Here is a 19,525-nt window from a genome sequence, read left to right on the forward strand (position 1 = left end):
TGGGTTTGTCAGCTTTTATTATGTTGAGGTATGTTCCCTCTATACCAACTTTGGTTAGAGTTTTTATTACAAATGGGTCTTGAACTTTATCAAATGCCTTTTCTGTATCTCTTGAGATGATCATGTGATTTTTGTTCCCATCTTATTTTTGATGGATTTCAAAGTAAATTGTAGACATCAATATACTCCCTCTTTCCTTGAGATAAAATTTACATGAAATGATATGTACAAATCTTCAGTGTACATTTGCCCAGTTCTGTTAAATGCATTCACCTATATAACTAAAACTCCCTACCAATATAAAGGACTGTGTTTCTCCATCTTTAGCTTGTATCAGAATCATCTAGAGATTCTGTTAAACTGTAGAATAATGGGCCCCAACTTCAGAGTTACTGATTAATAAAGTCCAGGGTAAAGCCCCAGAATTTCATTTCTAACAAGTTGCAGGTAATCTTGATAACTTTTAGAACCACTGATACAGATTATTGCTATCACTTTCTAGAAGTTCCCTCATGTTCCTTCTCAGTCAATCACTGGCCCCCTGCAACCACTCTTCAGATTTTTTCCAAATTTTTTCCAATATAGATTAGTTTAGCCTCTCCTAGAGCCTCATAAAACTGGAATGAAAATATGTACTCTTTTGTGTAAGGCTTCTTTCACTCTGCATAATGTTTTTATTTGTTACCTATGTTGCTGTATGTATTAATACTCTGTTCATTTATGAAATGCTGTACTATTACATTGTACGGATTCATCAGGTTTTTTATCCATTCATCGGTTGATGGAGATAGAGACAGCATTTGATTGTAAACTCAGGCAGTAGAAACCAAGCTGCTCCTCAGTCCTTTGCTTAGAAATCTCCTCAAGCTAAATACCCTGTTTCATCGCTTGAAGGTCTACCTTTCACAAAAAACTGGAACACACAATTCAGCCAAGTTCTTTGCCGTGTTATAATAAGGACTGTTTTTTCTCCATTGTCCAACAGCATGTTCTTCATCTGCATCTGAGACCTCATCAGAACAGCCTTTAACCATCCATATTTCTACCAACATTCTGTACATGATTATATGTATGCTCTAAAGAGAAGGAAGCTTTCCCATAGCTCTCCTCTTTTCTTTCCAAGCCCTCACCGGAACTGCCCTTAAATGTCTCTTTGCAGTAGTATCAGTTTTTTCTAGCATGCATCTCAAAACTGTTCTGGAGTCTTCTTCTAATTATCCAATTTCAAAGTCATCCCACATTTTAGGTGATTTATTTAAGCTGCACCCCACTGTTGGTACCAAAGTCTTAGTCAGCTTGGGCTGCTTTAACAAATACCACACACTTTAACAACACCAAACTGTACTGTCCTGCCTCAGGGGTATATTAACTCTCCAGTCACACATTATAATTTATTTTACAGGGTCTGGATTACTTTTCCCTTTAACAAGATATCACACTGGCCCATTAAGTTGATGACATCACACTGACTACCTGTAGTAAGCAACAAGTAGAAACTATACTTATTGGTAAGACGTGTGTCAGAGAGTGGGAAATAAATCCAACAAATTTTAGGGGTCTTCTACTTCAGAGGGATTCCTGGGGGCCTACTGGCGTGGGGCATGTTGAGATATCCCTTCTAAAAGAATAAGATGTTGCATCTGGCAAGCTCTATAACCAGAAAAGAGGCTCAATGCCTAGTGGGCTTCTTTGAATTTTGGAGGCAACAAATCCCTCATTTGGGTGTATCAGTCTGGCCCATTTACTGAGTGACCTGAGAAGCTGCCAGTGTTGAGTGGGACCCAGAACAGAAGGCAGGTCTGGAATAGGTCAAGGCTACTGTGCAAGCTACTCTGCAGCTTGGGCCATGTGATCTAGAAGACCCAGTGCTTCAAGTGTCAGTGGCAGGCAGGGATGCTGTTTGGAGCCTTTGGCCAGCCCCCTAGAGGTAAACTGCAGTACAGGCCTTTAGGATTTTGGAGTCTGCCATCCTCCATGGATAACTAAACTCCTTTTGAGAAGAGCTCTTGGCATGCTACTGTGCCTTAGCAGATACTAAATGCCTAGCCACGGACCACCAAATTATCATGCATTCCAAGTTGCTCATCATGAACTGAGTCCTATTTGGTCAAGCCTAAAGTTGTGTGTGCATAGCAGCACTCACTCTATCATCAAATGGAAGTGGTAAATATGTGACTGGGTCAGAGGAGGCCAAATGGCACAAGTTAGTAACATGAAGTGGCCAAAATGTCTACCGCCCCCACTTCTGCTATACTGCCTTTTTTCTCCCAGCCTGTACCTGTGGCCTTATGGGGAATTCTCTATGATCAGCTGACAGATGAAGAGAAGACTTGGGTTTGATTTATAGATAGGTCTGCACAACATGCAGGTACCACCCAAAAGTGAACAGTTGCAACAATACATCCCCAAAGGACAGTGGTGAAGAGAAATTTTCTCACTGGGCAGAACTTCAAGCTGTGCATTTAGTTGTTCACTTTTGTTGGAAGAAGAAATGACCAGAGGTGTGATTATACACTGATTCATGGGTTAATGGCCAATGGTTTGGCTGGATGGTCAGGGACTTGGAAGGAAGGAACATGGCAATGACAAGGATATCCGGGGAAAGTTAGTGACAAGGCATGAGGATAGACATCTCTGAATGCATTAAAAAATGAAGATATTTATGTTCCACATGAATCTTCACCAAAGGGTGACCTCACCAGAAGGGGATTTTAATAATCAAGTGGATAGGTTGACTTGTTCTGCAGATAGCTGCTCTGAGGATATCAACTTCTTTCCCTAGCTACTCCTGTCACCACCCAATGGGCTCATGAACTAACTGTCCACGGTGGCAGGGATGGAGGTCATGCAAAAGCTCAGCAACATGGACTTCTACTCACCAGGGCCGATCTGGCTATGGCCACGACTAAGTGCCCAACGTGCCAGCAGTAGAGATAAAAAATGAGTTCCTGACATGGAATGATTTCCTGGGTTATCAACCAGCTACCTGGTGACAGGCTGATTACACTGAACTGCTTCCATCATGGAAGGGGCAGCATTTTGTTCTTACTGGAATACATACTTACTCTGGACACAGATTACCTTTCCTGCATGCAATGCTTCTGCCAGAACTACCACCTGGGGACTTACAGAATACTTTATCCACTGTAACGGTATTCCATACAGCATTGCTTTTGATTAAGAAAATCACTTCATAGCAGAAGTGCAGCAATGGGTCTATGCTCATGTTTACCATGCTCTACCCATCCTGATGCAGCTGACTTGACAGAAAGTGGACCAGTCTTTTAAAGACTCAGTTACAGCACCAGATAGGTGGCAATATCTTGCATGGCGGTAGCAAGATTCTCCAGCAGGCTTTATGCTCTGAATCAGCATCCAATACACAGTGGTGTTCAGTCAACAGCCAGGTTTCACGGTCCAGGAATCAAGGGGTGGGAATGTGAGGGGCAGCACTCACCAGACAAAGAACCATGACCACCTGAGGTGCTGGCTGAAGGCAAACAGAATGCAGATTCAGCAGTGGAAGAAGGTAGTTATAAATACCAGCTGTGACCACAATAAGTTACAGAAACAGGACTTTGTCATGAGTATTTCCTACTCATTCTGTCATGAATACATCTGTGTGTGTGTTTATGGGTGTGTGTTATATGTATGGAGGAGGGAGAGGGGGCAGGGAGAGAGAAAGTGAGAAAATATTTTTGTTTTTTTCCCCTCTCTTAGCCCCTTACCATGTAACATAAAATGTATTGACTTCATATTATAGTATTTAAGGGTTGTTAATCTGACATCATAGTACTTAAGTTATGGGATATCAAGAAGAGTAAACATCACTCAAGGACTTTTTCTTCTGGGAAAGAGGTTAGCACCATTTTCCGTTGTATGCAGGATAGGTAATCATGTTAAGTGGAATTATGACCTTCTTATTGTCATTATTTGAAGATTAAGTATGGTTTAAGGGGATGTATATGGGTACCAAGTTAACAAAAGATGGAATCATGATGGTTAGTCTTAAGTGTTAATTTGATCAGGCCAAGGGATGCTCAGTTATCTGGTCAAACATTATTTCTGGGTGTTGGTCAATGAGGGTGGTTCTAAATAAGATTAGCATTTGAATTTGTGGACAAAGCAGACTGCCCTCTCCAATATGGGTGGCATCAAACAATCAATTAAGGGCCTGAATAGAACAAGAGGCAGAGGAAGGAAGAATCCATTCTCTGACTACTTGGACTGGGACACTGGTCTCCTCCTGCTTTCGGACTGGGATTTACACTATCAGCCTCCCTAGTTCAGGCCTAGGAACCAAACTACTGAACTACACACTAGTGGCTTCTCTGGGCCTCCAGTTTGCAGATAGCAGATTGTGGGATTTAAGAGTGCCATAATCACATGAGCCAATTCCTTATAATAAATCTTTTCCCTTCTCTCTCTTTCTCACTATCTTGTTCTGTTTCTCTGGAGAACCATAATTAATATATGTCCCTTTTGAGTTAATCCCTGGACCCCTGCAATAACCCTTCTGATTTTTTCTAGTACAGATTAGTTTTACCTCTCCTAGATCTTCATATAAATAGAATAAGAATACTGACTCTTCTGTGTGAGGCTTCCTTCACTCTGCATAATATTTTTATTAATCATATGTGTTGCTGTATGTATCAGTCTGTTCCTTTTTGACGCGAAGCATTATCAAATTGTATGGATATATTAGTTTTCCTACTCATTCACTGGTTGATGGAAATAAGAACATTTGATATAAACTTCAACAAGGAGATCTTGTTTTGGATTACAAAGGCCAGAAACAGATGAAATATAGGTTTATGCAAGTTTTTTCATTGCCTGTATTTTCTCATAAACTAAAAAAGGGTCACAGTCTTAGATCATAAGCAATGAAATGAGTGGCACTATAAAATTAATTTAATTTTGTGCACCCATCATAGGCTATGACAGTAGTTTCAACTAATTGGACCACTTTTAAGAAACTTAAAAAGAAAATGTAAGGACCTTCATGATAGAACTTTTTCATTCACATACTACTGAAAAACCACAAAAAGCTATGAAATCATTAAAAGTTATAAAGGAAATGAATTACCACACATTTGAAAAATGAATATACGTTTGTGTATACAAATATTTGACATACTAACAAAATATGTAGTCGGTGACTAGAGTTTGATGCATGTGTAAATTTGAAGCTATGTCACATAGTATTTCAAATTTCCCTAGGAAACCACATTCCATGAATTGGGAATCACCAATCTATAAGGAAGCTGACCCAACACAAAAATAATAAAAATGAGAAAAATCTGAAATTGGATGGAATGGAATGTGTACACAGGAACTCAAGTGGAAATAGCTAAGTGTGCTTGCTAATTATCTTACTTACGAATATTCACTAATTCCAGCAGTCTATTCTTTGTATCCTTCCTAGCTTCTCTTAACATTTATGCACAATGTTATTACAATTACTAAGAGTGGTTATATCTCTGACACATGTATTTAGATAAATATTTTTAGTGTTCTTCATTTCATTACACTAAACTTTGTTAGTCTAATGACTGTATCAAAAAGTCACAGTGTCATTTTGGTAAACTAAATAGTTGGCAGAAACTAAATTAGGAAAGCAATGAATAGGAAGAATGGGTTGAATGGACAACTAGAGAGTAAAGTTAGAAAAAATATAAAACCACTGCTAAGAGGTTATAAATCTACTAGTGTTTTCTTTTTTACTTCTAACTTGCCCATAATACATAGGGATATTATCTCAGATTCTTTTTTATTAATACTAAATAATGACATTTCTGATAGCTACTCTTCTTACTTTTTATTATACATTTATTATAATTATCACATGAAATATGATTTGTAGAGCTTCTTAGAAATTATTATGTCCGCTTAGAAATAGCTGACATAAATAAAACTAAGATGGTCAAAAGGCTCTACAATACACAACTAATTGTTTGACTTAGGAGGGAAAGGATGCTGCATATATCATGTAAAATTATGAAAATTATAAAATGGAAGATGACTGATAAAGAGAGTCCACAGTATTATAGACTGAATAACATAAGCAAACACCATGAGGGTGTTTAAAAAAGATACCTTAAATTTTTTAAAATAGCAACATGTTACTGCACATGACCAGAATGCTTTAAACTGTGGTTTAACGGCTGAAATTAAAAAGACTGACAATACCAACTACTGGTGAGGGTGTGGAGCAAAGGAACATTGCTGGTGGAAATGCAAAATGGTTCAGCCATTTTGGAAAAACAGCTTGGCAGTTTCTCACTCCCCACATGACCCAGCAATCACATTCATAGGAATTTACCCAAGAGAAGTGAAAATGCACATCCCCACAAAAACTTGCCCACAACTATTGATAGCAGCACTATTTGTAATAGCCCAAACTAGAAACAACCTAGAACTCTATAATTTGTGAATTAAGAAATTATGATACATCCATACTATCAATGCTACTCAGCAATAAAAAGGAATAAAATATTAATATACTAGTAGTGTTCTATTAGTTATAAGAAGTCAAACGCAAAATACAAGCTGTATGATTCCATTAATGTGAAATTCTACAAAGGGTACAACTATATTGACAAAAATGGGTCAACAGTTTGCAAGGGCCAGGGGGAGAGAATCAACTACAAAGTGGCACCAGGAAGCTTTTAAGAGTGATATTCTTACATCACTGTATATAATTATTAAAATTAATCGACCTGCACAACTAAAACTGGCAAATATTTTGCATGTAAATCATGCTCAATGAAATACTTTTGGTTGATTGTCAAAAATGTTATTAAATACAGTTTTATTACTGAAGTTATCACTAAAAATAAAAAATTAAACAAACAGACCTAGCAGTAAACTGCTGACATAATCAAACAGAAAAAATTATTTCAAGATAGACTTTTAATGGTTTATATTTATTGAGCTTAGATAAAAAGAAATGCAAAGAAAATGTGAAACTGTCCAATAATCTTATCATTAATATAGTAGGGCAAAAGCAAATAGGAAATTATGTTTATTTCCTTGGGAGCTAAGATTTTCAGCCTAAAGGAAAGAATAAAACCAAAGAAGAAGAAACTCAAAATCTGAAATTTGAATTAAAGATTTCAATGTAAATTCTTGATTTCTTTTTTTTTCTTTCTAAAAAATACATATTTTTTAGCTCTATCCTCTAAAAAGGACCAAAACTATGATAACTCACTAGCAATGAATATTCACAACACCCAGATTATTCCCAGTAAAGGGAATTAGCTCTCTTTGACAAAATGAATGATTTCAGGTTTGGGACAGAAAATGTGCAAGTTGAGTCTGGGGTATCTTGAAGAGGCAGAAAGTGATTAGGCTACAAAAGAGCAATGAGGTTATACCAAAAAGATACAAGACCAACTTGAAGGGACTATCTCTGGGCAAAGATGAAACAAGCTGAGTTTCAAAAACAATTACAACTGCAATGAATTAAGATACAAACGCATAAAAATCTATTAGTTCACACTGATATTAAAAATAAAAGAACTCTTTATTCACCTTTGAAAATTGACAGGAAAATTCATTATTCTAAAAACTGGTAAGTAATGGAAAAGAAAAAAGCATTTCCCTCGCCTTTCTTGCACAAACTATAGTAACCAAATAATCAGGACAAAATTCTTCTTTAAAGAAGAATCCTAGCTAATTCATATGGAAGAAATAAAATAATTAGAAAAAACTCAGTATGTTGCAAGGTAATGGTCATTTAAAAACCAGTTCTGAAAGACTTTAAAATAGAAGTACCAGGCACTGAACGATCACTAAAAATGGGACAACCAAATATTATGTGCCTACTGATGTGATGCAATAATATTCAGCATCACCTATGAAATATTCTTGTCTCATATTCCTAAAACTGAACTTCAGTATTATTAAACCTCTAGATCTAACTAAGAGTTTACAGGAAAAAAGGGTGGACAGAGGAACAACTTAAATGATATCAGAAATAAGAGATGTATGAAATCAAGAATGTGGGACATTCAACAGGAGAACACCTAAGTGGCATGGAAAAAGGAGAAATGAGGGGTTGACTATTATAGACTAAGTCTTATGAGTCATGTCAACTAAAGCGACTGCAAATCAACTATAAGAATATATTTTTGAGGCAATTAGGGAAATGTGAATGCTGACTAGGTGTCAGATACTAGGAAATAATTTATTAACATTTATTCTGATATAGATGACAATTATATTCTGGTTACTTTTTAAAAAGTCATTTCTATTAGAGATAGATACTAAAGTATTTATGGGTCAAATGATATAAAATATGAGATTTGCTTTAAAGTATTATAGCCAAAAGGAAAAAAAAAAGATTGGAGAGGAATAAAAATAAACAGAATATTAGGTAAATGCTGATAATTTTTGAAGCTGGGTGATGGGCACTTCTATGTATTTGAAATGTCTTAAACAAAAAAATTCATAGGGAGTTAAATATTTCCAGATATGAAATTCTGAAAAAACACAAACTGCAGTTGAATTCTGTACTACTGCAGAAAATTCTATATATTTTATAACATGTCAAATAATGTAAATATATACTTAATGAAATCTGTATATCTATTTATAGACCTCATCTCTATCTTCTAGATTAAAAGGATAAGAGGAAATAATTATCTAGAAAGATGGGAAGACAGAATATAAATTAGTGATTTGTACGACTTACTTGTAAAAAGTAACTCAATAATCGATTAAATAGGGCTAGCAACCAAAACATACAGCCTAATACATTAAAATAAATTTTCTTTAGCACAAAGCAAATACTTCAAAAATAACTGAAAAAGTACTTTCAAATCATAGTCTATAAACACTCACGTTTTGAAGGAGTTGCTCAAACCAGTCATATCCAGTATCTCTGCATGCTGCAACCTATGAGAGGAGATATGGCGAAACTATCAAAATTAGAAATTTACTTTAAAATATACTTTTGCTATGCTGTAGCCTTAAGTATATAAATGTCCAGTGTTCCAAATTAAAAAAAATTATTTTAAAAGTAAACTGTGTTTTCAGTAAGCTAATAAATTAAAGAATTTTGTTCTAAATATACCTCAGAAGACATTCAAGTAATTAATGTATTGAAATTAAATATGGTATTACATTTTGAACAGTTATCTTGAATCATATACTGTCAGAAAAATCTGTACGGTCCAGAATGATAAAAAATGAACTATTTGCTTCTCATTGTTCTAGATAACAAAGACATCAGTGAATCAGAGATGATCATGTAATCTGTAGTAAAAAATTTCTTATGTTCAAAACATGAAAAGTATTCTGGGTCAAAGAAATTATAGCTTATGTACATAATTAAACAAAAGAAATTAATCTTTATTCATGTTTTCTAAAAAGGCAGAAATTACTGTCTTTTTTCAGGATGCCATCTCTGGGTTACTGCATCTATACTATATCTACTGGATTACTACACTTCTTTCCCTCTCAGTTTGTAAACATTGGAATAATCTGGAGAATTTCAATATCAGTGTTTAAGTCAATGACTGTCAAAAAGTGGGGCTAAGTAGAAACACCAATCTCCTCTTATTTGCATCCCTTGAGTATCTCCGGAAATACAAAGTAAGGGAAGTGGTACTAAATGTAGAAATTAACCAATATCTCATCACTGTCTCTCCCTTTGTAAGAAGATGAGGTAGGCCTCAATAAAGTTTGCACCCACAGGGACCACCCTTGTTCCAGTCCTTCTTACCACATCAGTGATATTTAAAATTTTTCTTGTCATTGCTTCTTTGTCATTGTGTGGAGTTGGAGTAAACCAGAGTTTTTGGAATGTTTCATTTACTAATTTCTAGAAGAAAGAAAAATATCCAACAAAGTTAACTACAACAAATGTGGCAAAATTCTTAATCCCAAATTCTCATTAAAGCCCAAAACAAAACTATAAACTAACAACACAAATTACCTGAAATTTTTGGTATGAATTTCTCAGTTTTTAAAAAAAATCACCAATTTATAATTTAAAAAATATAATCTTTCTCAATTTAGCAAAGATTTTTAATGAGTGATACAATGTGTAGCATAGAACTTCTGGATAGTATACACGCAAATGCTTTTGATCTAACTGAAAAATTTTTTTTCTATTTTTGGGGAAGTTGTTAAAAAACAAAGAAAAGAAACTCATAAAAGAAGTACAGGGATAATCATATATGAAAACTCATTAATGAACTCAGGATTAAACTTTCAACAAAGTATTCACTAATTCAGAAAATCAAGCACATATCACCTGAAAATCAAAATAAATTTAACTTAATAAACTTTTTTGTATACAATGCAATCTCTACAATGACATTAAATATTATAATTGCTAAATTGGTTGAGTAAGATTAGATTTTATTAATGAATACAAAATCTAGAAATATAACTGTATCTAAGTATGTCTTTCTCTTGAATTTATAATCTAAAATGTTGATTCACTTCTAAAGTTTTTATATATGTATAAATTAACAAAATTTAAATAAAATAAACATTTAAATTATTTAAAACATTAATGAAAAATGAATTTTAAAGTAGTCAATGTTTTTAATCTTACCTTAATGCCCTCTTCATCATTGACTCTGCGGATCATTTTTACACACATTTCTGTAATTTTTGGAAATGTTGGTTGTTCAATACAGATGTCTCTTAGAATCTTAATTACTCTCTTTCTGACACTGATACCAGTATCCTAAGAACAGAAAAGTATTTTAAATGTCAGAGGAAAACCTGAGATACCTAGGTGTGTGAAATTTGATAAAATTAAAGTAGAAAATACCAATAAGCAGTATATATATTTTTTATTAACATGATAAACACAATCTGTATACATATTTTCTCTTTAAATTGTTTCTTATCAATGGTACCATAAATATGGGTTATTTTATTATGCTGTCATTGCTTTCAGAATACAATATCTAATACATGAAAAATATTAAATAGCACTGAACATGAGACTTGGGGATAAGCTTGCTAAATTAAGTGGGACAACAAACGAAGCTTTTAGGACAGTATCTGCCACTTAAACAGCTTATGAAGTATTCTTAACAAAAATGTTTAATCTAAGCCTTTCAAACCACTGTCACTATCTTATGATTTATAGGAAATACAATAAACAAAGGAACAGATTAAATGAAACAAAACCACGAGGAAATAACATGACTAATTTAAAAAGACCAGACCAGTCTATGTCATGGGTGAAGTGGGTAAAAAGGAGAGTACTCAAAATACAAATGAGATACTGTGGAGGACACACGAGTATTCACTGTACTATTTTCCCTTAACTTTACAAATTTTCAAAATTTAAGTGTTTTTAAAATAAATAAAAAGCATTGAACACTTATTGTGCAAAATTATTTCCATTATGCAGTTAACAACTGTCAAAGTATTTTAGGATATATTGGTAAGGTAGATGCTGTCAGAGTTCATTATATTCGAAAATGCTGTTGATTTTGCCCTTTACTCTTGAAAAGACTGAGGCATTAAAAGAGAGAAAAAAGTCTTTCACTCTCCTTAAAATTCTTTGTTTCAATCAAGATTTTATGCCAGTTGAAGAGGAAATTATCCGTAATTCTCAGTTACACAGTATTCTGATCCTGGGCTAACAGTGATAAGATAAACTCTTATCATTTCAGGAATACCTAATCCTGTACCTAACGCACCTCTGTTGAGTTACAGAAGTCAGTATGCCTGTAGCAGGTGGTATGGAGATTCTGCAGATATTCTGTAATGCCAATGTCTCCTTTCATTTTCTAGGGAAATGCTTCAGGACCAGAGAATTCCATGACACAGAAGAAAATATCTTAGAATAGTATTTAAGTTTGCTCTTACGAAGCAAACAATTTTCCTATTTAACTTGCAGGTATCTGAGCTTGTCATAATTCAGTTTTAAAAAAACATGCAGATACACATAATGACCAAAAATACTTTCAGATACCAAAGTTCTATACCTAGCTGACTGAAATAATTCTTCCTGTTTATTTACTTACCTATGATTACTCTAGATTCTTATTCAAAATATTTAACTATGCCATGTAACCCCTATCATTTACTCATTGTAAACTGGCATAATCAAAAGGTAATAATAACTGAAAAGAGGAATTTCATTTTTGCCAATGATTTGTTTTACAATATTGAGCAGCCCTCCTCTTGAAATAAGTCCTTCTTTAGAAAGTTGCTATAGTTCATAAATTAGGCAATATAAATATATAACTGATATTTACTTTTCTAGCATAACATTTTAAAAAAGTGACAAGAGAAAGGCAAATTTATATTCATAAATTACAATAAAAATGACAAAACAAACATACCAATATTCTTTCAATCAGCATATCATAATACTGCTCAGCAAGCTGAGGTCGACAAAGGACAAATCGGCCTAGTAACTCTACTGCTGCTTCTCGGACACTAGTGGAATTATCCATCAAACGTCCATGAACTCCTCGCTGCATATCAAGCTAAAGAAAAACAGAGGCAATATAATTTATACTAAGTAGAATATTTTAATTGGTATAGAAAATTCAGATAAGAAGAATCATTTATGCTCCTCTTTACCCTGGCTAGGATACTGGGGTCTACAGCAACAACCTCAGATAAACACTTCATGGCTTTTGTTCGAACGGCAATTGCATTTTCACCAAGAACTCGAAGGATCTGCCAAGCAAACATTGACATTTTAATAAATTTTAGAATATACAGCATTTAACAAAATACGGAAAGAAACTTAAAATAAATATCACATTTATTTTCCTTTAATTTTTATGTAAGTGAGTAAAAGATCTGTTATCTTACTGATCCAAAGCTTTAACTTACAGGTAGGTACATATGGTAAGTAAGGCATTCTGTACTTTAGGGTCTTTCCTTTATCCTGGCATTCTCAATTAAATCTGTTTTTTATTGCTATGCTTCATCTCCAAGAATCTGTAGCCCCACTGAAACCTTTCTACATGTAACTTAAATTCAGGATATTGAGTTTCATTTAAATAATAACTTGGTAATTGAATAATTTATTTTTATAACATCACTCTACCTATACCATCACTCTACATGTACCATACAGATACATATCCATTCATCTGTAAAATAAGAATCAATATGTAAAAGGCATGCAGAACAAAGACATTTTAACAAACATGGAACAGAAACAAATGCTACTTTCATGATTTTTTAAAATATCTGTTCTCAACAATGAATAGATATTATACACAAACAGAAATATCCAGAATTACAAAAATTAGTATCATTTCATAAGGAATTCTGGTCCAGTTTACCTGTGTCAAATAAATATCAAAGCTCTGGGCAAACGGCCTCATAGAGGCCAAGTATCGAACAATCAAACAAGCATCATCATAGTCCACAGTATCAGAGTTCATCCTGCAACAAAAAGACATTACATTTTTATTAATTCACTTAATTAGAGAAGTATGTAAACAGATACAAAAGACATAACTGAAAAGTAAAGATGTTTTCTCTTTGGATCTTACTTTAATGTGCTGAACTGAGAAGGTGTGGTTTTGATAATGCTTCTAAGAAACTTTTTCCGGTTTTCAGCTCTATGCATAATTTGACCAGTTGTCTCCACTTCCTTCGCGTGATGTGTTCCTTCAGACGATTCTTCATCTTTTTGTGATTTCATTGCTTTTTCTGTTTCCAGAGTTGTATCACGGAACCACTGGGCTATATAGAATTTACGAGAAAACTGGAAAGAAATTAGATGAGACTTGAGTTTGATGCAATTAATAACAAAATTTCCAGTCCATTGATAAAGCGCTCACAATCACGAATACAAGTATCAAGGTTTACTTAAAAAAAATTCCATCAAATAAAAACTGATTTTAAGAAAGCCAGAATGTTTACAATATCTACGTGATAGAAAACATTATTTTCTTATTTTTTAAGTATTTTAACATCGAGGCACACATATAATTTGTTCCTTTTTTAAAAATTTGGTTTTTTTCTTTCATTGAGAAATAACTGACACACATCATTGTATAATCTGTTCCTTTCCATAAAGACTGAAAACCTGTAGTAGTTGTCTGAATAGCTTAGTTATCTCCAACCTCTTTAGAGACAATTAATTAAAAACAAAAATTTAAAAGTACCCCAGTATAAGCACACTGTTCCCTAACACAGTTTATATTTTACATATAAACTTATTATACTAATATTTTGAATACCTAATATACGTAAAAATAGAAGGATTATATTTACCAATAAATATACACATAAAAGTCTAAAGTTTCTTCTAATAGGCCAATAGAGCATCTCATGTACCACATGGGCCATAATCCACCCTGAGATCAAATGATCCAACCTGGTCTCAAGGATAACCTATGGAAAGATTTCCAAATAATTCCTGTGTCACACACAATTTTAGAAAACTACAGTATCTGAACCAGAATTCCATTTAGGACAAATCAATCCATAACCATTCTTTTCTGTTTATCAAGTATCTGTCTCAAAAATCAATATTCCAGTACAACTTTCCTCTTCACAGCACTTCCTAAGTTTTTTTCACACTCAAGTTGAATAAATATGTGATCTCTACAAAAAAGTGGAATCCTACCACTAGTGAAGGATCAGTCTCAGTGTTTTCATCCAAGTAATCAAGCAATGCTTTTTGTAATTGTTGGATTTCATCTTCTCCTCCTGAAACCTACAAAATAAACCAAATAAGATAAAAAAGATATTAAAAATGTACTGTAATAAATCATCTAGCCGTAAACACAAGTCTGAGAGAAAAAATGATAAATAATAAAACTGAAAACATAAGCGTAGCAATTAAAAGGAAGAAACAGAAGGATACTATTTTTGAAAAACGTACACATTGATAGCTGACGTATACTGATAGCTGAGGTTGGCCCTTATTTTTATGAACTACATGTTATTTTTCCTTGAAGAAGCTCATAGGTAGGAAGGTCCTAGGACTGGTTTTCTGTTTGGTAAAAGAGACAACTCCAAATTTTTAATCTAGTAAATGGAAACTGTTATTGTCTGTATTATCATATATGTTACAGGTTTTTGAAAGGGAAATGTTTTTATTTCTAATTAATATAAAATAGTGCTATATTTCATGTAGGATATTGAATATACAATAGGCATATCTGAGCTGTTCACCTGCTCTAGAATCAGAAAGGAACTAAATCTTTAGGTCCTGCCAAGAACAACACAGAGTCAGAAATTAACTGTGAGCTGACACTCATTTCTATAGCTTACACTCTGGTTTTAACATATGAAATGCCAAATACATGGTTTAGAATATATTTAAGCAGAAAACAAAGATTAGGATAACTATCTTGAAGCGTGGTGAAATGAATACATCCAAAAATTAATCACAGCATTATAAACTAGTAACTGTTTATAACCTCTAAAAGCAATTTGGAAGTATGTGAAGAGTCATAGAAACATTTACCAATGATCACTCCCCTTGTGTTTTACAGTGTGTAATCTACCTGGCCATATGTGGCAAATAGGTCATAGGTCCAGGCTTAGAAATACTGAAAATCACCTAGCACCTAGATCCTGATTTTTAAATTCTCATTCTCCAATGAAAGGAATCAGCAGTACTTTGTTGATTCCAGGGCTGGGGCCAGGAATGGAAAAGATGAGCCTAAAACATCTTGCTGTGCCACAATGTAAGAAAATCCTCAAGGTAAGATGGGAAGGTATCAAAAAGATACAAACGCTAGTTTGAAGGGGCTCTCACTGGTCAAATCTAGGACAGTTTAAACATTAAAATAGTAACAACAAATAATAACCCATTAAATACAACAGGAATCATAGTATTCCATTACGCCGTAGTATTACACTAATGGTAATTTCTTGCTTTTGATAGTTGTACTGCGATATTTAAGTGAGAGTTCTTGTTTGTAGAAAATATACACAGAGCAGTTCTCAAACTTAAGCATTCATTAGAATTACCTGGAGGGTTTGTTAAACCAGACTGCTAGGCCCCAGCCCCAGAGCTTCTGATTCAGTAGGTCCAGGGAGAGTTCTGGGAATTTGCATTTCTAACAAGTTCCTAGGTGATGTTAATGTTGGTCCTGCTTGTCCAGGGAATCACACTATGAAACTGAGGGGGGAATGGGGGCATTCTGTCTGCTCAAATGGTTCAGAAGACAAAAAAAAAAAAAAGCAAATATAGATACACATGTGTGCACATTTTGGAAAAGAATGAAGAAGCAAAAGTCAATCATTAAGAAATCTGGGTGAAAAGTTTATGGGAGCCTTTTGTAATAATTCTATAATCTTCTGTATGTTTAAAATTATTTCAAAATACATAGGAAAAAAAATTAGAAATGTTTGTAACAGCCAACATGGGTATGCTTATGGATGCTAAAAAAAAAGAAAAGAAAATGAAAACATTGTATATGGTAAAATTAGAGATCATTTATCGATCAATTTTCTTAAATCATTTGAAGCTCCTGGTAGACATAATTCACCCTAAGGTATAAACTTTCTCTGTGGGGATTTTGAAAAAGCCTACTTGTTAGAAATAAGATTTTATTTTAAATCTATAAAATAAAACGTAACATAAGAATACTGAAAGAAAGTACTTAACTATTACTTATCCCTGTAATTCAAATTCTTTATCTCAATACCTGTTTTAAAATCCGTTCTATAGACCCTTGATCCATTTTGCTTGTAACAGCATCTTTCCTCAGTCGTGCAGCAACAGTTCCAAGGTAGTCAAGAGATGCCACTCTTAAAGCCATTTCTGTTGACTTGTTACTGAATTGATGAACCTACATAACAAAAATAATTTCGATTTCATTTAAGTTATAATATATTTAAAATAAAAGCAATTTATCTCATCAAGTTCAAATCCATGTTGTATTATTTGAAATTTAAACTTTTTTTTCTTGTGATATTATTCCACAAAGTAACTGACTTTTGAAAATTTCTGGAATCTGAACATTTTCATTTAAAAAAAAATTACAGTATTTGTGCTGCTCAAGTGAGCACATTAAAAAATTATAGATTAAACCTCCCTAAGAACACGGTCACTGTCTTTAAACATAGGCTTAAAAGTGGGAAAAAAGTATAAAGTTAAAAAAAAAAGGAATATTACTAAGTAAGAATTTCTTAGGATGGAATTCTGATGCCTATGGAATATTATCTTGGCCTCAGGACAGTATTAACACATTTTCCAGTTGACAGAAGGGTCCCTAAAACTTTGAAACAATTGTGTAACTCCAAATGTAGTTTAAAAATAAAAAAAGAAATCCCTATTGTATTACATAAGGACTAAAACTTTAGTGCCACATTTTAGAAATACTCTTAAAAATAACAAAAAGTTCACATTTATCAGTTTCATGCTTTGAAATGAATTAACTACAATAACTTAAGTTATAACTTACAATGACTTAGTGTTGAGATGCTTTTAACTAACAAATATCTCCAAACAAACAAAAAGTTTTTAAAGCACTGTTATCTTATGTAATGAAATGAAAGCACCAAAAGTCACAACATTTCAAAGTTTTCTACAAGGTACTGACAATATTGTGTACAGATATGCACATGCAAAAAGATAGAGATGCAATGGTCATATTTCCTTACACATTTTTAAAGAATTCATCATCTGTGAATCAGAGTACATCCTCATTATGTTGTCTTCTAGTAATTTAATAATCTTTAAATGCTATACTCTTACCAACAGTCTCCCTAACAAACTAAGGAGTAGTTCAGCAGCAGGCCATTCAGGCTTATTGACTGTTGAAAGAAGGTCTTGAACAAAATTTTCAAATAGTGGTCTGTAATCTTCTTCACCTTGTTTACTACCACATCTGTTCAAAGATAAATAATAAAAAGGCTGTGAATTTAGGTGACATGCCCACCAATATAATTTAAATTTTGTTAACTAAGGTTTCTCTTCTCTTCTATCTAACTATGGTATAAGAGAGGAGATTAAATCAATTTATGTTTTAAAATGAATTTATTTCTCAAACTTCATTTGTTCCCCTACTACAGGGAATTCATTTATTGACTAACATTAACTTTACTTTCTGGCAAGTATAACATGTTTTAAATAACAACCACTGTTTTTCCTATGAGATTACCATAAATTCTTCTAAAGGCTAAGCAAACTTCTCTCCACAAAATTTCCTATTCACTGAGAATTTCCCAAAATTCACTGAAGAAAAATTATAAAATTTCAATCTAAGACTTTAACTTTTGGATTTCAACATACAAGTAAGCTCACAAAATTTTAGATTTTTAATATTCTAATTGCCTCATTTTAAAGATAAGGAAATCAAGGGTCAAAAAGAGATACTGAAGGTTCAGATTATGACAGGAAATTGGATTAATCTTTTACATAAAATAAATGAACTACTCTGTACTGGGGAAAATAAAAAACAGATTATGTTAATTTTACTCACTTTTTAAGGAAGATGGAAAGGAAGTTTTGGGCTGTTCGCATGGCTGTTTCATAAGAATTGGTAATAACAACATCTTGGTCAACCTAGATTGAGACAATGAATATATACAGATATCAAAAATTAACTAACAAGCAAGTTAGTTCAGTTACTATTGCCATGTTATTACTGAATAGGAGCAATAAATTTATATACTAAAATTCTTAACTAGTCTCATATATAAAAAAGAGAAGCTACAATTAGCATACTAAACATATTTCAATACTTCGTAAAAACCAAATAAAAATACTGAGTTTATTTTAATTTATTAAAATATGTTAAGAGTGATAAATGTGTTTCACAAATGAGATGTCAATAGTTACTTATGATGATCTAGGTCAGAACAGTTTTGACTGAAAATACAAAAAGAATTTTGAAAAAAAATTGCAAGTTCAAAAGTTTATGAAACACTGATACATAATGCCAAAGAAAATTCAACTCCTTCATTAAAAATTTAAAGACCAGGATATAGTCAATTAAAAGTTGTGGAAATCCCAACGGTGAACAAATACATGAAGAAGTTCACTAGTAACCAGAAAAATGCAAAATAAAACATGGTATCATTTCACACTGACTAGACTAAGCAAAATAAAAAAGAAAGAATGCAAACTAGAACACCACTATGGTGAGCAAACTGACAAGTTGTAGCAAAGTTAAAAATGCATGTACACTATGATTTAATATTCTACTTCTAAGTAAATCTAGAGAAGTGTTTGCTTTAAGCTGTGATATAGTTATATGATGCATCTGACTCAAGTCAAAAAGAATCTGGTATTAGTTACATGTATTAAACACAATGGTGAGTGAAAAAAGGAAAGAAAGATTTGCAAAGAGAACAGTGGGATTATGAGAGGGAGAGAAACAACCGGGACCTCAACTTTTTGATATCATTTTACACTTTATTAGCTGGTTACTCTACTATATATTTATCACCACACGTGCATGTGCGCACACACAAACACCCACACCCACATCCCCCTCCAACATCTGGTTATAACAGAATAAAGAAATAAAATTATTCCTGTGTCTTCTGAACTTTTTTAAGGTAAAACTATAGAAGTGGGAAAAATTTTAAGTGTTGATGGGTGAAGGCTACAAAT

At 33.3% G+C, this 19,525-nt stretch overlaps 1 protein-coding gene across 7 annotated transcripts in view; it reads right to left on the bottom strand.

The window, feature by feature from the left end:
• Positions 1–19,525, bottom strand: part of NIPBL (NIPBL cohesin loading factor) — a 176,097-nt gene that overhangs the window by 27,433 nt on the left and 129,139 nt on the right. For all 7 annotated transcript variants that reach the window (XM_006207665.4, XM_015242078.3, XM_072958767.1 and 4 more), the window contains 11 exons: positions 18,390–18,472; positions 17,663–17,795; positions 16,611–16,754; positions 14,576–14,665; positions 13,494–13,708; positions 13,281–13,383; positions 12,565–12,663; positions 12,321–12,467; positions 10,568–10,702; positions 9,728–9,826; positions 8,845–8,898 (listed from right to left, as the gene is read on the bottom strand). In XM_006207665.4, coding sequence (XP_006207727.1) covers positions 8,845–8,898; positions 9,728–9,826; positions 10,568–10,702; positions 12,321–12,467; positions 12,565–12,663; positions 13,281–13,383; positions 13,494–13,708; positions 14,576–14,665; positions 16,611–16,754; positions 17,663–17,795; positions 18,390–18,472 — 1,302 coding nt within the window. The remainder of the gene's footprint in view (positions 1–8,844; positions 8,899–9,727; positions 9,827–10,567; positions 10,703–12,320; positions 12,468–12,564; positions 12,664–13,280; positions 13,384–13,493; positions 13,709–14,575; positions 14,666–16,610; positions 16,755–17,662; positions 17,796–18,389; positions 18,473–19,525) is intronic.

Source organism: Vicugna pacos, chromosome 3, assembly GCF_048564905.1.
Source record: "Vicugna pacos chromosome 3, VicPac4, whole genome shotgun sequence".
NCBI lineage: Eukaryota > Metazoa > Chordata > Mammalia > Artiodactyla > Camelidae > Vicugna > Vicugna pacos.